This window comes from Taudactylus pleione, unplaced genomic scaffold (genome assembly GCF_031769625.1).
Source record: "Taudactylus pleione unplaced genomic scaffold, aTauple2 ptg000986l, whole genome shotgun sequence".
NCBI classification, from domain to species: domain Eukaryota; kingdom Metazoa; phylum Chordata; class Amphibia; order Anura; family Myobatrachidae; genus Taudactylus; species Taudactylus pleione.
The window spans coordinates 260,982-280,486 of record NW_028285387.1 but is presented as its reverse complement, the minus strand read 5'-3'; the positions used below and the strand labels follow the sequence as shown (position 1 = coordinate 280,486).

Below are 19,505 nucleotides of genomic sequence, written 5' to 3'. Positions count from 1 at the left end.
CGCCGCGCGCAAGCCCTGGAGCGAGAGAGATTCTCTCCCTCCGGGGCTCACTACAAAAGGGGCGGCTGTCGATGGTTATCGTCAGCTCGCACCGTTTTGTAGGCGGGGTGGGGGGGTGGCTGGCCAAACGGAGGCGTTCCCGAAGGAACGTCTGCCGTTTGGGGGCGGCACCACTGACATCACTCGTGATGTCAGTGGTGAGCTTCCGGCTCGATTAGAGCCGAAAGCTCACTGGGGTTTGCGGCAGGCAAGACCCTACCACAAGGGTCTCGTCGCAAGCCCGGTGGTCTTGACCATCAACCTGGCCGCTCGCTAAAGCTGTGGGTGGTCACCCACAGCTTAGCAAAGAGGCCAGGAGGCCGGGTCTTTACAGAGAAGCGGCCTCCCTCATTCAGAGCGAGCGCTCGCATAATGCGAGCGGCTCTGAATGAGGTCCTGAGTGTATGCAGTGCTAATAAGGTCTTCTGTACCTAATATGTGTGCACCCGGCTCTGTAATCCTGATGGGCCAGCTGTGTCAGATTTCCATAGCCTGATCCATTGCAGAAACGCCGGCATCAGCAGCTTCCTCAACAAACGTTTTTACATGGAAAATAAGCGTGATTTATAACTACTTCTATACCCAGTATATATTTTTCTCTATAGCCGTTTTATAGGACCAAATTTTCTAAATTATTGTGCATTTAATGCACCAGTTTCTCCATAAACGTTGCTTATTCCATCTCACGAGCTGTCCCCCTGTGATGTGCGTGCGTTACTGGGAAATGTTCCATTGGCGCACTGGTTTGGTATAATGTGTTGTCCCTTGTCAAAGAGACATGTTACTTTCTTGCTGGGAGTAGCCCTGTTTTTTATTTTGCATGTATTGCAAAAGTTTTTTTTTTTTTTTTTTTTTTTTTTTTTTTTGTTGAACTAAATGTCCCAGCATAACCTACTGGCCTCTCATTCTCTCTGGGCATGCTGGGACTTGTAGTTGCAGAACGGCTAACCAGGCACAAGCTCTGTGCGATGGGAACGTGCTGCTGTGGAGTTTTTCCATGAGGGCGTGGAAGCAGCCAAGACTCTTGTCTGGAGTGAGGGGGCACAGTGGGGTCAGAGGGTGGAAACTTCAGTCTCTGCAGGGGGACCAGCATCTTCCTCATTAGCAAGAACTGAATCATCTGGTGGGCGGATCGCCTGACCGGATTAGGCTGTGGCTTTCTCATCAGCTCTGCAGTTGAGGAATCCACTTCCTGGACTAGACTTGAACTCCAGAACTATATAGGAGGGAGGGAGGGGGGGGGGCGCAGACAGACCCTTCTCTGTAAAAGCGATGACGTTGGAGGGAGATCCTTGTTCAAACATGCCTCCACCCTCCTCCTTTCACGTGTGTATTGCACCAGTTCTGTGTGAGCTGAGGGGAGGGAGAGAGTTGGCCAAGGCTGGTCCACACCCCACACTGAGTGTGTATTGCAGCAAGTGGGGTTTAGGTATGCCACCCCTGCGCCCGATATCCTTCAGCATATCACTATTTGGGACAATGGGCGCTAGTAAGGGAGTATTTTACTGTTGGTTAACCCTCTATATCCTGGGAGACCCCCTGAGCTAGTTTCTGCATAGGTGTGAGGTGCACAACGGGCCTGTCCTCCTCACCTGTCCCTCCTGACACAGCTGTGGTAACTGTGGCTTGCAGAATGCACCCCCCCCCCCTTAGAGTTTCCGGGCTGTCCTCCCACGTGTCTGGGCGTTGGGTTTATGTTCGAGGGACTTTTCCAGTCACTTTACTTAGAAGTGAGTGGTTGTGTGGTTTAGAGACACATCTGCTTGGAGGAAGCTGTGGGGAGGGATGAAGGGGGGGTGGGGGGGTGCAGGCTCTGGTGTGTTGTGTAGAGGATGAGAGAGCACTTGGGTAGAGATGACCTGCAGATTGTACTGCAATGATTTCTGCAGGAGATAGAGGAACCATGTTACATGTTGCAGCAACACAGATGTTTATGGTCATGTGTTGTCTTTTTGGCACCTTCCTATGTGCTACTTTCCCGGACCGTTACACCTTCCAACACGGAAAGCTTGCGGGCAGAGCCCTCTTACCTGTTCTGTCTGTCACCCAGTATTACTTTGTTGCCAATTGTAAAGCGCAATGGGAAATGCTGGCGCTATACCAGTAAACGTTGATGATAGGGAGTCATGTGAGATCGCGGTATACGTTATACCATCTATAGGTCACTCTGCAATATAGATTTGATGAGGGAGAAACAAGGATTTGCAGAATAAATGTAGGGGCCCAATACATTTCATGTTACCTGCATTGTAATATACTGCGCTAAAGAAGTAACAGAACTTTTATTATTGGGGTTGTGTGCAGTCTCTGACCGGTCGCAATTGACCAATGTTTTGGGGACTGCGCCTGAGCCGCAGTGGGCTGTGGGACGATGCCACTGCTACACCGTTTAAGGGCGAGGAATAGACGGCAGCGGGGAGCATTTCCCCTATAGTCTCCGTTTTATGGAAGTAGAGGCCAGGTCCTGCGTCTTCCGCCGCAGATTTCCTTGTCCCGGCAGAGGAGCTTCGTTGCCCAGAGTAAGCTTCAACTTGTTCAGATGGGTGATTACTGCGGCCGATGGTGATTTTAATGCTGTGTCTTTGGGCCTGATTCAGAGCCGCTCGTAAGCAGCAGTACGCTCGTTCCGAGCAATGTTCACACATCTGCGCATGCGTACGGTTTTTAATACGCATGCGCGAACCAGTCAGTGCGGCCGAAAATCGTTTGTTCGCTATATAGCGAGTGCCTGCTATTTTGAGTGACAGGAGGAGGTGTATGTGGGTGGTAACAGGGGAAGGTGCTTGAAAACGGGGAGTGGAGATCAGAACGCAGGCGTGCTTAAAGGTCAAAACGGGCGTTTTATGGGTGTGCATAATTAATATAGCAGCGTCATTGACCACGTCACTGGGTTATTTTATAGTCAGAACTGCTCGCAATATAGTGGTAGGAAAAACCAACCACAAGAATAGCGAGCAGTTCATACGCTGGTCGATGTACTCGATTAATCTAATAAATAGCGGACATGACGTAGGATGCGAGCGGCCAGGGGGCGTATTTTTCAAATAAACGTCCGCATATTTTGTTCGCTCGTTCAGACATGGAGGCGGCAATAGACCGCAAAGAGCGAACGGTTCATTTTAATAGCCACCCCCTTTTTTTTGAACGAGCGAGCACTAATTGCGTCCGGCTCTGAATCAGGCCCTTTGGTCGTTCTCTTTTTTTTTTTTTTGTGTGGTTTTTTTTTTTTTGACTCCTTCTTCTGCTTCATTAGCACATTTTAGTCTTTTGGCAGCGATACTATTAGTGGACAATCCTGAATCAGGCCCACCATTCCTTACAGGTGATCTCCTCTGAAGTAGTTGTAGTATCCTCCTTAATAAGTCTCCCATGCTCCTCTCCCGCCATAGTGAGACGCATTTCTGTGGGACATCATAGCTGTTGTACCATGGTAGTAATTTTTATTCTGATTAACATGTAGGATATTAACATGTTAACTGCAATAAAATACATTATCTGTAAATGAGGAGTCTAGCATCGCGTGACGTGATGAATCCTCTGCAACTATGGTTACATGGAAGCAAATCCACATAATGGAAGCCCCCTATACAGGAGAGCGTTTGAGATCTGGGACCTCCTTCGCACGGTGATGGCAGCTGGATATTCAGGTTACCCGCTTTCTAATATTTCCTGAACATTCATTCTTGCACAATAAACACTTTTATAATCGTTCTGTCACGGTCCGGTGTGCTCACTTGTGGTTTATAATCCGTTCCTCTCATTTCCTTTTAGATTGTGAGCTCCGGTGAGCTCTCCTGCTGTCTATCCTAATGCCTCAGTGTCTGTGCAGCGTTACAGAATGCTGCTGGGGTCTGTGTAATACAATGACAAGTCTCCTATCCATAGCTGTTATGCAGAAATGTTGTTGCCTGTATTATGGTGAGGGAGTTGGGTGATTGATCAGCTGGGCATGCAAACAAAACTCTTGAAAAAGGTTGTGTGTGTGTACACAGACTAGAGATGCAAAATTACCTTATTTTGCCATGTGTCCAGGTGTTGGTCCCTGTCTTTGTCTCTTACCTAGTGAGTACAGGTGTTGGTCCCGGTCTTTGTCTTACCTGGTGAGTACAGGTGTTGGTCCCTTTGTGTCTTACCTGGTGAGTACAGGTGTTGGACCTGGTCTTTGTGGTGGTTCTGGTGAGTACAGGTGTTGGTCCCTCTTTGTGTCTTACCTGGTGAGTACAGGTGTTGGACCTGGTCTTTGTGGTGGTTCTGGTGAGTACGAGTGTTGGTCCCTCTGTCTTACCTGGTGAGTACGAGTGTTGGTCCTTGTCTTTGTGTCTTACCTGGTGAGTACGAGTGTTGGTCCTTGTCTTTGTGTCTTACCTGGTGAGTAAGAGGGTTTTTCTCTGTATGTACTTGGGTGTAGTGAGAGTCTGGGTATAGTAGGGGATAGTGGTGGGTACTAGATCACACCCCTGGATGATTTTAACAAGGGATAGAAGCGAGCTGGAATGTTGCGCTGTGTCCGACTGGAGATTACTATAGTTGGAGTATGGCCTCTGACTATGTGGGACAGGTGGTGATGATGGGGGTGTTCCTGGTTTGTGCTCGGGGCTGCTTTGGCAATCCCCAGACAGACATTCTCAGGGCCAGACGTTACATTGCAGAACCTGCTGGCTCCATTGTCTTCACCTTTCTGCCTGGCGTTCAGAGCTGATCATGTATACGGACAGCTGAGGATGCAGAACTGCTGTGTGTAACCAGACCATTGCTGAGTGGGCCAGGGGTCTGGGTGGGGAGAATACAGGACAAGCTGGATTATGTCTAAAGAAATTACCATGATCATGATTAAACTGTAAGATGCGACACAAGTCTGTAGCGTCGGGAAAAGTGGGTGAAACAAATCTAGAAAAAAAAAGAACAAGGGTATACGAGGATGGAGAAGATCCAGACAGGACCGAGCCATGATTAGGAGAGCTTACAATCTAGAGGGCGAGGGCAGTGCCAGGGCAATAGCATGGAGTAGACTAATGCAAGAGATCGCTCTCCTCTTGGTGAGGGCGGAGGAGGCAGTGAAGGGTCCTTCATTAATCTAGTTTTGGCTCTGTACCCGTTAGAGGAAGGGTGTGGAGTTTGAATACATTCTTGGTGAATACATATTTTATTTTAAAAAAAATTTTGGATTTTATAGCACAGAAGTAAAGAAGCCGTTGTAAATGGTTTTGTGGATTGTTTAAAATGAGTTCCGCGTCCTGCAGCCCACACCAGCAAATCACCCTTGGTCTGAGCATGGAATAACGTAATTCCTGTCTAGTTTGGCTGCACGCTTGCGTAGATGTTGGGGATGAATCGCTAGATTATGGAAATCCCAAATAGCGTTGTTGGTGGACACTTATCTGTTGTAGCAATGGGCGGGCAGCTTTACCCTCTTTTCAGGTTTTGAACGGGGTTGGGGGTAGGCAGTCTGGTCAATACGGTCACATGGGATTAATTGAGTGGTCAACCCTTGCACTTCAGTAGATCTCAGAAGGTCTAATCAATCTAATTTTGGTTAGATCCAGTGGACTGTAAATACAATTTCTGGCGTTGTCCAGCAACAGTCTGGTTTTAAACTCTGCTACTAGGGAAACGTTCCTTTTTAATGATCAAAAAACCTCTAGTTTTACAGTACCCGTCTTCGAAGCCAACTCTGGGCAATAACTGCAGAGCAGTGAACGCTGTAATCGCACCCAAATTAAACTTTCCGTAAAGGTTGACTATCTGCCTGTAGGCCTGGTTTGGACCCTACCATTGTCCACTTTGTCCTTTTTTTCATCCCCAGGAGCGAAACCTGGACTGGTTTCCTAGGATGAGAGCCATGTCCCTAGTGAGCAGCGACTCTGAAGGTGAACAGAACGAGCTGAGGAATCTGCAGGAGAAGCTGGAGTCCACCATGCGCCTGGTCACCTACTTGTCCAGCCAGCTGAGTGAGCTAAAAGACCAGGTGAGGGGGGACTTTGGCTCTTCAGCCTTTTTCCAGGGTTGTTGGTGCGGAGGTTGTGTGGTTTTACAGATTCTCTCGTACACCTAGCCTCCATTACTCCAATCGATGTGCGACGGAGCCGCGCCAAGAGGCAGAGAGTGGTCTTAAGACTTTGCATCTTCTTCACATTGCGGATGCAGCCAAATGCCACGCGGTGCACTATAGACGCTGTGTTTTGCGGCTGTAACAGCGCAGGCATTGGTTTTACACAGTCGTAGATGAGGTACAGCAGAACTTGGTGTGAGGAAAAGCTGTGGTTGACACACACATGGCGCACATCAAATTGATCAGTGCAATCTAGCAAGGTAGTTTTGTTTTGTTTGTGCGAAGAAGACGCTAGGTGTGCCCGGGATCTGCTGCCCGGAAGGGGGTGTTTTGCGCATCTGAAGCCACAAGGTCTGATGACGCATCTCTATCTCCTGCTCTTTCTGGGACGGTCATGCCAGCTAGACATAGAATGAGGCTGCACATAGATCTGTAGGAATTGACGGCACCTTAAATAAAATGCGTTTCAGCAGCGGCTGTTTCTATTTCTTCACAGATGACGGAGCAACGGAAGCAGAAGCAGAGGATCGGCCTCCTCGGGCAGCCGGCTCATCTAAACCTCAACCCCCAGCAGCCAGCGTAGATTCCAACCCTGGCTCCGGACTCCACAAATGCTGCTCTGGGTCTAGGCAGTATCTCTGGCTCTAAGTTGTACTTGTAACCCAAGCACACTGCTCCACTCCCCCTATCCACTACTGTTACCCCAATCCCAGCCTTGAAACTGAGGACATCCAACATTGGAGTCTTGTGCCAAATGCGCCCAAAGCTAGGAGGACGGAACGGACTTTGCACTTGAGAATAAAACAAAAGAAACTGAATTTAGAAGGAAAGCTAATTTTATACTTCCGACTTAAAGAATTCTATTTATGAAACTTTTTTTTTTTTTTTCCTGTAATTTATGACGTCTGAGTGTATGGACCTTTGTAATTGTATCATATTTTTTTTTGTGTGTGGGATGTTGACCCATCTCAATCCTTCCCGGAACTTTAACGATTGCCAGAGATTCGAATGCCTTTCGTAACCTGGGAGCACACATGGTGAAATTTTGGTCTGTACCCCGGGAGTGACCAAACCCAGCTTGGACATTGCTCTTCCGTGTGCCATGCCTTCCTCCGTGGCCCTCAGACGACGTGCAGTGTGTGTATTTTGTGTGGGACCTTGGACAAACCATCTGCCGAGCGAGGGCTCTGGCCGGTCTCCCCCCTGCAGGCTTGCTGCTGTCACACATTCCGCCTCTCGTTGGGTAGAGGGGAGCCGGCTCGGTTTAGGTCCCAGTTTCTGTTTTGTAAACTCACTCTCTGTTTCTTCTTACCGGGACGCTGCTCCCCCGAGTTTGTTAATGTTTGAGATTAAAACGAATTGATGCAGACAGTCGTCTGATTGCTGAGCGATGGAAGAGTGTGTGGTGTGTGAACATATTTGTATGCAGTCGCTGTGCCAACTACTTGTGAAATAGTTTGGAAGTCCTGCGACCATATTAAGGGGCTCATTCTGAGTCGTCATACAGCTGCACATGGTTACAGACAAATGCGCAGTTTGCTATAGCTCCAGCTGACTGATACATCGATCCTAAAGAGAGATCTGGCCAAGAGCTGTCTGACTCAAACATTCCAGAGATATAGTGGAGACGTTGCTCATAGCAACCAATCTGCTCTAGCACAGACTATGAAATGACGGTTACAAGTTGGTTGCTATAGACAATGTCACCACTGTTCTCTCCCTCAACGTTCCTGCTGCATGTCCCGTGTGGCTGCTATACCGCAATGCTATTCTGGGTCCTGCGCATGGAGAAGGGGCGCCTGTTTCTGCCGCATAATATGACAGGTGCAAGTGCCGATACTTGTGGTTACGGCTTTGGATGGAAAAACTGCAGACGCTGCGGCTTTCCGATGTAGGGCCATATTCAATTAACCACAGAAAGTGCCTTTTTTGGGGGAAATTTTCTCCGATTTTTGCACTTTTCTCCTGTTTTCAAAGTATCTCCATATTCAGTTCCCCGGAGTTTTCGCCTAGGCGCAAACTCCATAGACCGTGGGGGGCCTGGTACTTTGGGGGGCCTGTATGGTTGAGGCAGGTGTTTTTGGGATTGCAGGAGGCTGCCAGCCGGTGGGTTGTTTTTTTTTTTTAAATCATTTTTTAAATCTTCTCTTTTAGAGACACCAAAATATACTAGTACCCATTTTTAGGTACCCCAAATTTAACCTCAGAAAATGTTTTTCCGGAAAAATAAGTACCATCATTTTTCCACACCTATGCAAATATACATATAAAAGCCCTATGCCACAAAATAAGATCACCAAATCCTTTTATTTGGGCTACTAATACTATTCCCAGGGTCACTGAAGCTTTTTATGGGTTCTAGACTGATTTTCCCAGAAAGACATGTCCTTTTCACTAGTTTCATTTGTAATGCATTCGCCTATCCGTGTTTTCGTGTGTCTTACAATTGTATAGGGCAAAAGCGGGGACGCGCACGGAGAATATATTGCGTCAAAACAGACTAATTCAATCCGCTTTCGCCAGAAGGCACTTTTTCTCAGCCAATTGAATTCTGCCCTAAAGCTGTACGGATCCTCGCGTTAGCGAAGGAGTAAATCTGCCTTCCTGTAAATACAGCGTCCTTTGCGCACGTTCCTCAGAATCAGCCTCTTAAGTCATGAATCAGGTGACCGCAAAGACTCCATAATTTACGTTAAGGTTGAGTTATTATTTTTAATGCGAGTTTTCCCAATAGACATCGAACAAACCACTTTTTTTATTTTTTTTACACATCACATCATAGCATCACTTGTGTATTTGATCACATAGACCATTAGTAAAGCTAAAGCTGCATACACACACAACGATTTTTTGAACTATTATCGTTAAACGATATTATTTAACGATAATCGTTTGTAAAAAATCGTTCACTTTCTGAGTCAAATGATGAACGATTATCGTTCATGCGCGTTCACGTTTGTAGTTCAATCAGACTTGTCAACTGGACGATTTTCATTAAGGGAATATGCAAAAATCGTTTGTAGTTCATAAAAATCGTTCATTACACTTTAAAAAAATCTGACAGATAATCTGACAGAAAATCGTTCATAACAAAATTGTGTGTATGCAGCTTTAGGCTGGGTACACACGTGAAGATTTTGTCCAACCATCCAACTAGTTGATTGGTTGGAATGAGAATCTGGTAACGTATGGGAGTAACTGATGATCAGCAATTTGCTCCTAAATGCCAGAAAATTGACAAACTGTTAAATGTTTGATCTAAACAATTTATTCAAACTTGTCTGACGTCATTTTCATCTCTTTTCTGGCATTTAGGAGCAAATTGCTGATCATCAGTTACTCCCATACATTACCAGATTTTCATTCCAACCAATCAACTAGTTGGATGGTTGGACAAAATCTTTACGTGTGTATGCAGCTTAAAGCTGCATACATACGATTTTTTGAACGATTATCATTAAACGATAATCGTTTGAAAAAATCGTTCACTTTCTGAGTCAAGCGATGAATGATTATCGTTCATGCGCGGTCACGTCTGTAGTTCAGTCAGACTTGTCAACTCAATGATTTTCATTAAGGGAATACGCAAAAATCATTTGTAGTTCAAAAAAAAATCGCTCATTACACTTTAAAAAATCTGACAACAAAATCGTTTGTCAGTGTGTGTATGCAGCTTAAGTGTTACATTAGGGCCGGTGAGACATATTGGAAGATGCCACCTCTATAGCTGATCACACCACCCTGCTGTCTGACCCATGTATAGCTGCAGAATGGTTGGAAATCCCCCCACTCTTTCTTTAAGCCGCCCCCTCTGTCTGGTCTCAGTCTTTAGAACCACACGTTTAGAGGATTACGTTATTTAGTTGTGTAGGTGTTTCAGCCGTATGAAGGAGCTTTTAAAAAAAAAAAAAAAAAAAAGTTGTAAAAATAATGTTCTTCATCTGCTGGACGAGCTTAGCGCAGAAGCTGATTATATTAATAAGCTACTGCAGAGCTTGTGGACGGCTGCAGTCTGTCTTGTTGCTGCCTTTGCAGTGGACGGGCGCCTGCCCAGTGACTGTTTTCTCAGACACAGTTGAGCGAGAAACTGGTTAATCGCTGTGACGTCAGCCCCGCACGCAAGGCCCTGCATGTGCCTTCTCATGAGAGCTCACATTATATAACCAGCTCTCTGCGGACACACAATCCGGCTTAATGCACAGTGTTTCATTGATGGAGCGCAGGATTAAACGTGCTGAGCGGTGACCTGACTCCAGGATACAGGAGGTGATGGTTTCCACCTCCCCCTGCTGCTAGATGATCACTCTGTTGACCACCTACAGGTCCAACTCATTGATTTGTCCCCTGGAATTGCTAATGTCTGTTCCTTGTTTGTGCTCTGAAACCCCCCCCCCAGGGTTTTTGGCCAATGCAGCGATCTTCCCTTTTCTCAAGGCCGCGGGCTCCACATCTCCTGGACTTGTAAATTCATTGTGGAATAAGTTTTTAGATGGGAATTTCATAAGGGCATAAACGTTAATGGGGAGTGTGTTATTCTCTAGGGCAGGGATCTTCAAACTTGGCCCTCCAGCTGCTGTGGAACTACACATCCCAGCGTGCACTGCACATAGTTTTAGCATGCTGTTATATCAAAAAGGTGGCAGTGCATGCTGGGATGTGTAGTTCCACAGCAGCTGAAGGGCCAAGTTTGAAGACCCCTGCTCTAGGGGTTTTCAGTGACCCCGTGCTCCTCACAACATGCCTGAGGAGGAGGCCTAAAATCAGGCTGGGAGCTGGGCTCATCTCCATCCAAAATATTTTGGTTTGGATCCATAGATAGACCATAGATGTTATGGTGCATATCCACTACCCGATTTTACCAGGCGACTGGACGATAACCACGTCGTTATTATTCAATCGTTTAAACTTCCTGATTTGTGCCCGATTTTCAATGTGAAAAATGACCAGCGATGCGTGCGCTGGTTGTTCCTGACCTCTATCATCTTCCAAACATGCTGGTCAACCTGATGTCAGGTTGTCCATGTTCGGGGATGGTTGATGTGCCTACACTGAATGTTCAGTGTAGGCACATCATCAGACTGTGAAATGATGGCACGATTACAATGTCGTAATTGTGCACTCATTTCACACACCGTAAGTGGATACGCACCTCTAGACTGGCAATAGGTTGATACGGACAAAAGGTCGACATGGATGAAGGTTGACATGTACAAAGGGTCACTTATGTTATACTGGATGTGGATACCAGCGCTACAGTATGCCTACCAATGTTATCGGAAGCTGCTGGGCACAGAGTTGTCCAGACTCAAAGATAAGGTAATGGGTTAAATAGTAGTGTCCAGCGCTAACCTAGTCTATTGACCTATAGAGAAGTTTATGTCCAGTAATGCAGAAGTGAATACAAGAATGTCAGATAGTTATGTAATAATGGTATTTATTAAAATAAATCTTGTATTTCAAGGAGTTGTTGATACTCCTGTGTGTGTTATGTATGTATGTGTGTATATATATATATATATAATATTTATATATTAAGATATTCAATATTTAGAACAGTATCCCAATATGGTACAATGCAGTGAGTATAAAGTTCCTGAGCAGTGGCTCTGTTGGATGAATAAGAGAGCTCCTTTAGGGTGCCTCTTTCCGTAGCCCACCAATGGGTGTCTACGTGTTCCTGGGCTAAACTGCAATGGTCCCTATTACAGGAAATGTCTCTGGATCGGTATATATACCGATCCAGAGGTGTAGGTAATATAGGATAGTCCCTGTAGGGGGTCCCTTTCCGTATAGCACCCCGTGCCTACGTACCCCTGATGACACCTGTCTGGCAGCCTGTAATTGAAGATGGTACTGGCATGCACATGTGGCGTGTCACAATTCAAGTATATGTCCCAAAGGCGTTATGTGATGGTGTAGGTGTACCCTTAATCAGGGCTTACCTTCTGTACGAGTGATCATAGGTGCCGTCACTAATGGGTAAGATGCAGATGAATAATGTGCAGTTGTGCAAAATGTTCAAATCAGTACAATAGAGACAGGGGCGGCGTCCTGCACTTCTGTCCTTACCGTTGGCACAGCGAAATTCTGGTCATGGTGCGTCCTATGCTGTCTGAAAGTAACTGCCGTTCATCGCTCTCCTCCGCAAAGCCTATGCGCCTGATTGAAAGTCAGCGCCTGATTGATGTGCCTACACTAAACGCTCAGTGTAGGCACATCGGACTGTGAAATGACAGCACGATTACAATGTCGTAATTGTGCACTCATTTCACAGACACTAAGTGGATACGCACCTCTAGCCTGGCAATAGGTTGATACGGACAAAAGGTCGACATGGATGAAGGTTGACCTGTACAAAGGGTCGCTGGGGTCAAAACATCGTCCCATTTTTTTCTTTGTGTGTTTTTTTTTTTGTTTTTGTTTTTTTTAGTTGGGCACTTAATGGAGGATTAGGGTTAGGCACCAGGGGGGTGGTTAGGGTGCAGCTTAGGGTTCGGAAACACAGTGTGACCGTTTCTGTGTCCTCTTTTTGTCCCTATGCCTGTCTTATCTAATTTCGGTCTCTTATATCAAACCCAACTGTTTAACCCTGTGAAACCTGTGCATTTTTAAATGAAAAACTGTAGCACAGATTACTAATGGAGAGCATGGATCTCGCTGCTAAAAATAACGCGACCTGAGTTAATCAGTCAACTGAGGGCAGCCATCTTGTGGTCTTAAGCAATGATGAGAAAGCGGCTACATGTGCTAGGGACCAGTGACTGATAACTACTGATCATGAGCGTGAATATTGGTTGGAAAATGCTTTAATAATGGCCACAAGTCACATGGATACCAGCCAAGTGCATAAAATGGCTGCCTCCGCTCTGTGGTAGATGGGTCGGCACTCCTTAACCCTGCATTGCTTGGTGTTGCCTGTGGGCTGCAAAGCAATTTTTACTGCACATTTTGTGTTCACAATTTATTTTTATTTTTTTCAATTCCTGTAATACGGGAATAAGGGACCCCTGGGCCATGCATGACTGAGACAGGTGACACTGCAGGCATTTCATGTGGTGTTCATACCTACTCTGCCTACTGCTTCGGCCACCCCACGGAGAGGTGCATGGGGCGAGGTGATCACATGACTGGCACGGTCTTCTCCTGCTGTGCAGTGCCCCAAATTAGCACGCGGTGGGCAGGGCATGGTGTAACAATTGGCTGTGAATTGCGTCCTTAGGGCCCAGCGCTATACGCCAGGGATCCGGCAGAGTGGCCCATTCAACTCTAACTTTATGTACAACGCCATAATGCACAGCGCTAATATACAGGGTGCTAATGTCACTTGGCGGCTTTACTTTGCCCTAAGTGGATGCCGGAACATGAATACAGCTGTTCCGTCCATCTACTCTCTGGAACCTCTGTACAGTGTTAGGAGTAATAATGAGCGTAATCTGAAGCGATGCTAATTTTCAGTTTAGTGCAGTGTTTAATAGGTGTAACCCCAGATGTAGATAATACTTTTATATTATTTATTACATTAATACTCTGGTAATATATTGGTCATTAAAAACCAGAAAATAAGATACTGCCTGTATACTGTACCTGGAATATTTAATGCTTTTCCTTACGGTGTGCGTCATAGAGGATGGTGGTTATTCCGATTAATCTTATGTCTGTCTATAAACCAGCATCAATGTACAAGGTTATGATACGAAGAAATGAAACCAGTGTGTCAGCAGCCGGTGACCGCTCAGTGTTCTGGCTTAAAAAGGGAATAAGTAAAAAAAATAAAATATAAAAATAAAAAAAATCAATGTACAATTTTCTAATTAAAAATATCTAATTAATGTGCATTCATAGTCCAAAATAGCAATGTATGTATGGGTTTCCCTTTTTATTTATTATTACTGGCTTAAATATTAATTTGCATTGCATGTGCTGTGTACAGTAACTTTTATTAATATGCATGAATAGGAAAGCAGCCAATGCAGATTGTACATGAAGTTCTTTGTACCTCTTGTTCCCAATCTGCTACAGATTCACCTCCCTAATGTTTACTGCAATTCCCTCCCATGCTCATAAAATGTGACCGCAGCCTCCCTGTGACATCCTAAGCTCATGCTGTCCCCGTGACGCCGGCCCTGCTCATGTCGCTCCTTGTGGTGCACGGTTCTGACTCCCAGCCCCGTGTGTACTGGGGCGCACGCCCTCCTCGCACACACTCTCCGCCTGGTCCTCCCCTCCCTTGTCTGGAACAGATGCAGCATTGAGCCGCACGTGAGCTTCATATGACAGAAGCAGCAGCTGTCTCGCTTGGCACTGGGCGTGCTTCTGTCACAGGGAGGGACACACCACCCCCCCCCCCCTCCAGCCAGCACAGAACATCCCCTCCCACCCATTTAACAAGAAGCCGGAGCTCATAACCCCATCATAGCCAGCAGAGCAGCAGACACAGCTCACTGCTTCTCACCTGAGACACTCTGAGAGCATCTGCTCACCTGGATTGTTACCTGTGCACATAGGAATACTGCTCTCTTCTGCTCTATAGTCATTGCTGTTTGTGGAGGCTCTCTTTTTTGGGATATAACTCTGTTGTAGCATTCGGTTGGCATGGAGAGAATCCCCAGTGCCCAGCCTCCGCCTGCGTGCCTAGAGAGATCTGCTTCCTTGTCTGGGTAAGTTCTCCAAATGTGCCTAGAATCCTGCATACCGCAACCCGTACTAGTCCAGGACTTTTAACCGCAAATGCGTAAGCCCCGGACGGTGCCATGCACTAATGTCTGTAAAATCAGCTGGCACTAGCAGATAGTGTTAATATTTACTAAGCTGGGCTGTATCCCTACCTGTGATAACTTGTACAAATATAAGGAGGTGATCAGCCTGGACTCGGGCGCGTTTAGATACTTTAAATACAAAGTCCTGGATAGAAGTGCCCTTTATACGCTGACTGCAGTATTCATTTGCATTGTCGTACTCATATCATTTTATAGTCGTCGTTACTGTCTCCTCTTCGCTATCTCACGCTGCTGTCTCTTCCGATTCGTTTCCGCAGGATGGATTTTTCACACCTGTATCCGGTATTCAAGGCCAGGAAAGGGTTGAAGAGGTGCGATGACGTGAAGGTGAGAGGAATCGCTCCTGTGCGTGTGTGTAGCCCGAAACTTTTCCCCAAAATTCCTTGCAGGAAATGGGATGTATTGGCCAGTCTGTATTTTTAGCCTTATTTTGGGGGGCTCTGCAAGACTGTGAGGTCTATTTGCTAAACCTTGGATGGAGATAAAGTGAGCAGAGTTAAAGTACCAACCAATCAGCTCCTAACTGTCATTCTTCAAACGCAGCCTGTGACATGGCAGTTAGGAGCTGATTGGCTGGTACTTTTATCTCTGTTCAGTTGATCTCCATCCACGGCTTAGTAAATAGACCTCCTATGTCTGTGGAACTTGAACATAGTTGAGGTTTTTAGTTTTTTTCCTAATCCTACATGGAATTGAAACCGTATGAGTTAGCGTCCCAACCCGGGCATGTGATCGTTCTTGCGCTGGATAATTTGTAACGCGTAGAACTAGTTGTGGGTATAGTATGTTATGGTTCCCATGTTCTGCATTCTGGTGTCTCCTCTGTACACTGTGTGTGTGTGTATATGTGCACGTTTGACCGCATGTTCTCTGCAAGGGAGGTTGTGTGTGTTTATCAGTAGCTCACGTGTACAGTCACATGTTTTGTCTACATGTCTATAATCTGACCACTGGGGAGTGCTGTGTAACTCTCTGTTCCTGAATTAGTATGTGATGTAAAACGTTGCTGTACCGTTTCTCCTGTAGGATACGTACAAGCTCCCGCACCGGCTTATTGAGAAGAAACGCCGTGACCGGATCAATGAATGTATATCTCAACTGAAGGACCTGCTGCCTGACCACCTGAAACTGACAGTAAGTGAATCCTGACCTGGCTATAGGGGCTCAGCCCAGCGCTACCTGGGACAGCCATAGCACCGGGTGTTATATACGTAGGCGGTCGGACTGCTGGTCACTGGGAAACTGGTGATGTGGAGCTTGCGCAGTACGTGGGTGAACACTCCGTTGAGTGTCACCTACAGAAACTGCCCCCACAGCAGAGTATTATACGGTATCGTGCAATCTAGACCAGGGGGTAAATTTACTAAAGTGAGAGTTTTTAGAAGTGAGTTTTAAAAGTGATGTTGCCCATAGCAACCAATCAGATTCTAGCTCTTATCTCCTAGAAGGTGCTAGTTAAATGTTAAGTAGAATCTGATTGGTTGCTGTGGGCAACATCACTTTTAAAACTCACTTCTAAAAACTCTCCCTTTAGTAAATTTACCCCCAGGAGTATTGAACATATGGCCCTCCAGCTGCTGTAGAACTACACATCCCAGAATGCCCTGGCACAGTTTTGCTATTACGGCATGGTAAAACTGTGGCAGGGCGTGCTGGGATGTGTAGTTTCACAGCAGCTGGATGGCTGCATATTTCATACCCCTAACCTAGATCTAACGACAGAAAAAAAAAGTTATCGGTATTTTATCAAGTTTTCCTAAACTATTGAAACTTGGCACAAAAGTGTCTTATTGCAAAGTGAGCACTTTATGGTAAGCCATTCGTGGCGTCCTGGCTGGACGCCATAACCACATGGCTGATGCTATCGGGATACTGACTTTGGGCTGCGTGCATCAGTTGATGTGTTTTGTGTTTGGTTGGTTCTCTCTGTTCACAGTTTCCTCTTCCCACAGACACTGGGACATCTTGAGAAAGCTGTGGTTTTGGAACTGACCCTGAAGCACGTACAGTCCTTATCTAGCCTCATTGAGCAGCAACAGCAACAGATCCTCTCACTGCAGAATGGTAGGTATTGAGATATATATATATTTTAAATACCAGTATCTCCTAGAAATGTCCAGTAACATCGGAAGCCTTGTCTGTGTTAGACGATGCCTGTCCCTGACCATCCTTAGTCCTTCCCACCCACCCACAAATCTATCCTCACTATACTCAACTTTACACGGATTAGATAACCGCCTTCACTTGCTGTGACAGACAAGTTATTCTACATTGCACTGCAAACGGTAGCCTAGGCTGTGCCGGGCCAACCTGTGGCTCTCCAGCTGTTGTGAAACTACAAGTCCCAGCATGCCCTGCCACAGTTTTGCTATTAGGAATGCTAAAAACTGTGTCAGGGCATGCTGGGACTTGTAGTTTCACAACAGCTAGGAGAGCCACAGGTTGGCCAGGCCTGGCCTAGGCTATTCTGTTTAAAGCAATACTAACTCCAAATGATGTGGCTTCATTGTGCCTAGCACAGGGATATATAAATGCTACCAAACATGCACCAAAGGGACAGAACCGTCTATGACCAAACTCTGGGGTATATGTGCCCTCTTTGATCGGCCGATCATATGTGTGTGTGTTTCTGTACCTGGTCACATTCCTAGTCATTGCACCCTTTCTCCCAACTATTGTACTGAGAGAATTATTATCTATTACACTGACTGGGGAGTGGTAGGTGATTAAATGGATTATGGGAAAGAGAAGGCAAACAATGAGCTCTGCAAGTAGTCTTATTATAAGCAATCAAGGTAACGTCCGCCACGAGGACATTTTATACAGCATTATCCATTTTTTACTTGTCTTCGAGATAGGCAAAGGCAAAATACAGGGTTAAAAGTCCAATTCAATAAGCTATGGCCCCTTGACTGTCTTCGGTATGGCTATGTACTTCCTTGCTTCATTCCATATCTGTTTTTCAGGTGGTTCAGCTGAGGGCAACAGGACATCGGGGGAGGAAATGTTTCGCTCCGGGTTCCAGCTCTGCGCAGAAGAAGCGCTAAGATTCCTACAAGGAGATGAAAAGCGTGAACTGGTAACTCATCTGCATCGCTTGGCTTCAGATCTCGGCCAGAGTTACCCCAGGGTTCCCAAACTTGTCGAGAAGCCCGGTCCAAAGGCACAGGCCACCAACTGTGTGCCCGTCATCCGTCGCGCAGCCCCTCTCCCATCTGGAGAGCAGAGCGGTACGGACACGGACACCGATAGCGGATACGGCGGGGAAGCCGATAAGGTAGATTCCAACCCAGAGCAGGGCAGTGCCCTCAAAGAGAGCCACTCTGCCTCCCCACCCCTGGACAGGACAATCAAGCAGGAACATGACCATGAGATTTCCAAAAAGAGGCCAAGGCTGGAGATGACCGAGGGAGAGGCCAGGTTCTGCAGCGATGACCTTTCTCCAGTGGGGCCTTACCCTACCCACCCACCTTTCTGCCTCCCCTTTTATTTGTTACCCCCCTCAGCCTCTGCCTATCTGCCCATGCTGGAGAAATACTGGTACCCAGGATCTATGCCCATGCTATATCCCAACCCATCACAATCTGGCTTACTGAGCCAAGACAGAGCCCAACAGGTCTATTCCCCGACCATGGACTCGTCTGCTCTTCTGCAAGCTCTTAAACAGGTGCCCACAGTTGGCACAGAGCCCAAGGACTGATACTGTGATGGAGGAAAACCTGGCTGTCCTACTAGCAGAATACAAACATGGATTCTGGGGCCGCTTGTGAGAGACTCCGGTGCGCAACCTCTGTGCACAGGACCTTTTAATGAACAAGGTAGTTCAATTATTTAGGTCCTTGGGTGTCGGAAAGAAGAAGCGCTGTGCGACCGCGTCTATCCAGGCAACACAGGCTTCGGATGGGAATGTGCGAGCTTACGAGGTGTCTCATGCCTCAGCCCAGCGCCTTTGGCGGGCGAGTTGAGTTGAATGTAAAAAAATAAGGGTCAACCAACACAGACTTGACTGTGAATAAAGAGGTGAGGCAGGGCCATCGCTCCCTCTATTCACCTCCAGTCATTCTCGGACAGATAACGGAGGCTGTCCTGGGCTTGGATCTCAGTCCCAGGTGGGGTGACCAACCAAATAGCCCAGCCCTCTCTCCTAACAATATACCAAGGCCTTCAAAAATGTAAAGGCGCCTTTCCATCAGCACTGAACGTGGCTTGTCGCAACCTGCCAGCTCGGGTTCGCTCTCTACAGAATGGGGGTATAAATCTCCAGAAAACAGCACTTTAATATTTAGATTCCTCACGTTCCAGATCTCTGCCCTGTTCCTGGGCTTACGGGGAGGATATCAAATGATTTTTATTTTTAGAAAAATAAAGACTTTTATTTGTTCAACTACTGTTGCCTATGTTTTTATACGGTTACTTTTTTTTTTATATCAGTGTGGTTTACATTACGATATATTGTTTTATACTTTAGAGGCTTGCTTTCCCCCTCCCAACCCAAGGGTGCAGAGGGACCCCCGCCTCACGTGTGGACACACGCACGTAGACACAGGCTCAGTCACCTGGCTCGCTGGGGTCAGCGTGTGACTCACTGGGCCAGGTGTGTAACAATGGTCTCTCTTTCTGAGGAAATCTGTGCGGGTGGG

The 19,505-nt window shown here is 46.5% G+C and overlaps 2 protein-coding genes across 5 annotated transcripts in view; both read left to right on the top strand.

Moving 5' to 3' along the window:
• Nucleotides 1-7,475, top strand: part of ITPR1 (inositol 1,4,5-trisphosphate receptor type 1) — a 122,570-nt gene extending 115,095 nt beyond the window's left edge. For all 4 annotated transcript variants that reach the window (XM_088460820.1, XM_088460817.1, XM_088460819.1 and 1 more), the window contains 2 exons: nucleotides 5,843-6,004; nucleotides 6,585-7,475. In XM_088460820.1, coding sequence (XP_088316946.1) covers nucleotides 5,843-6,004; nucleotides 6,585-6,671 — 249 coding nt within the window. In that variant the 3' untranslated portion in view covers nucleotides 6,672-7,475. The remainder of the gene's footprint in view (nucleotides 1-5,842; nucleotides 6,005-6,584) is intronic.
• A 6,996-nt stretch (nucleotides 7,476-14,471) lies between these two features.
• BHLHE40 (basic helix-loop-helix family member e40) lies at nucleotides 14,472-19,249 on the top strand. Its single transcript, XM_088460809.1, has 5 exons — nucleotides 14,472-14,745; nucleotides 15,123-15,192; nucleotides 15,892-15,999; nucleotides 16,818-16,929; nucleotides 17,832-19,249. Exons 1-5 carry the CDS (start codon nucleotides 14,681-14,683, stop codon nucleotides 18,563-18,565), a joined length of 1,089 nt encoding a protein of 362 aa, XP_088316935.1. The 5' UTR covers nucleotides 14,472-14,680; the 3' UTR covers nucleotides 18,566-19,249.
• The last annotated feature ends 256 nt before the right edge of the window (nucleotides 19,250-19,505 follow it).

Bases quoted from the DNA above. Each gene is read 5' to 3' on its own strand.
- BHLHE40 (XM_088460809.1), top strand. From the start codon at position 14,681: ATGGAGAGAATCCCCAGTGCCCAGCCTCCGCCTGCGTGCCTAGAGAGA. The intron at 16,000-16,817 runs GTAAGTGAATCC...CTCTTCCCACAG, and splicing joins CTGACCACCTGAAACTGACA to ACACTGGGACATCTTGAGAA. The intron at 16,930-17,831 runs GTAGGTATTGAG...TCTGTTTTTCAG, and splicing joins GATCCTCTCACTGCAGAATG to GTGGTTCAGCTGAGGGCAAC.